The sequence below is a fragment of the Rosa chinensis genome, chromosome 4, assembly GCF_002994745.2.
Source record: "Rosa chinensis cultivar Old Blush chromosome 4, RchiOBHm-V2, whole genome shotgun sequence".
NCBI classification, from domain to species: domain Eukaryota; kingdom Viridiplantae; phylum Streptophyta; class Magnoliopsida; order Rosales; family Rosaceae; genus Rosa; species Rosa chinensis.
The window spans coordinates 33579169-33580767 of record NC_037091.1 but is presented as its reverse complement, the minus strand read 5'-3'; the positions used below and the strand labels follow the sequence as shown (position 1 = coordinate 33580767).

Sequence of the window (1599 nt, the reverse complement as noted above, 5' to 3'; positions counted from 1 at the left end):
ATGAATAGGTTACGGAAATTACTTATGCAAGAGGAAGAAGATGCCATTACAAGAAATCGTCAAAGAGCCCTGGTGTTGCAGGCAGCTTCCTCTCATATCTTGAGGATCCAAGAGGAAGAATCACAGTGGGGTGGTTCACAGCCCGGGCGCCAGTACATCGCAAGAGATCGAGAAGCTATGGATCGACGATTGAAAGCTCTATACTTCACTTCGCCGTGCAGGTTCCAGGGCGATATATTTCGCAGAAGGTACAGAATGCGACCTCATGTGTTTGACCAAATGATGCATGATGTCGCCAACCATGATCCGTACTTCGTGCAAACTGATGATGCCTCCGGCAGAGTTAGTTTGTCTACCGAACAAAAGCTGACTTGTGCTATGAGGATGCTTGCTTACGGGCTTCCGGCTGACCTGTGTGATGAGTTTCTAGAAGTAGCTGAATCTACAGTTTTGGAGATCTTGTCACACTTTACTAGAGCAATCTGGAATGTGTACCACGATCAATACCTTCGTTGACCAACTCCGGCAGATTTGCAGCGGTTGCTCAATGTTGCAGAAAAAAGGGGGTTCCCCGGAATGGTGAGAAGTCTCGATTGTATGCACTGGCAGTGGAAAAACTGCCCAACCTCATGGCAAGGGCACTTCACTGGTTATAAGGGAAAACCCACAATCATTCTGGAGGCTGTGGCATCATATGATGCTTGGATTTGGCACGCCTATTTCGGACTTCCAGGTTTCCTTAATGATATTAATGTACTTGGAATGTCTCCATTATTCAACGAAATATGCACAAGTGAGGCTCCTCAAGTTTCTTACTATGTAGGTGATAGAGAATATGGCCAATGCTACTACCTAGTCGATGGGATCTACCCTAAATGGGGATCTTTTGTGAAAGCAATTAAAAATCTAATTACTCCAGAGCAAGCTCATTTTACAAAGATGTAGGAGTCATACAGAAAAGACGTGGAGAGGGCTTTTGGCATTCTCCAAGCTCGTTTTGCAATAGTAAGAGGACCCGCCCGTGGATGGGATAGGGAGGATCTATCATACATCATGATGACCTGCATTATTTTGCACAACATGATTGTCGATGATGAGCGTGAAGAAGATGAAGAGTCGCCTTTTGACCCCGATGATATCCCCACCAGACCAAGGAAAGCACAAATATATGAGAGGTATGAGGATGATCATGAGGTTGAGCGCAACCGTCCTGAACTTGAGGAGTTCATGACCCGTTACCAGGGGGTTAGATGCCCAATTGTGCATAGAGTCCTTCAAGGAGATTTGGTTAATCACCTCTGGAACATGAAGCTGCAAGCAGAGTGGAACCGCAGATGAAGAGATTGTATTTTCACGCTTTCAATAATTGGCAATGTGGCCATTGTGTGGTTTGATTGTTTGTGTGTTTATGCTTTGTAATGTTGTGTGGTTTTATTTTATTGTTAGTGTGTTTATGCTTTTGTAATGCAGTGTGTTTTATTGTTATGAATAAAAGTGAGATAAAAACAAGTTTTTGTTTTTATTTGTTAACTATAAAATATAGCAACAATTTTATTTCATAATTGAAAAACATAAGTGAAAAAGTACAACCAATAAAAT

At 42.5% G+C, this 1599-nt stretch overlaps 2 protein-coding genes across 2 annotated transcripts; both read left to right on the top strand.

Moving 5' to 3' along the window:
• On the top strand, positions 1-516 carry LOC112199153. The gene has a single exon (XM_024340210.1). The coding sequence runs from the start codon at positions 1-3 to the stop codon at positions 514-516; it is 516 nt and encodes a 171-aa protein (XP_024195978.1).
• Positions 517-576: 60 nt separating this feature from the next.
• On the top strand, positions 577-945 carry LOC112199152. The gene has a single exon (XM_024340209.1). It carries the CDS (start codon positions 577-579, stop codon positions 943-945), a length of 369 nt encoding a protein of 122 aa, XP_024195977.1.
• The last annotated feature ends 654 nt before the right edge of the window (positions 946-1599 follow it).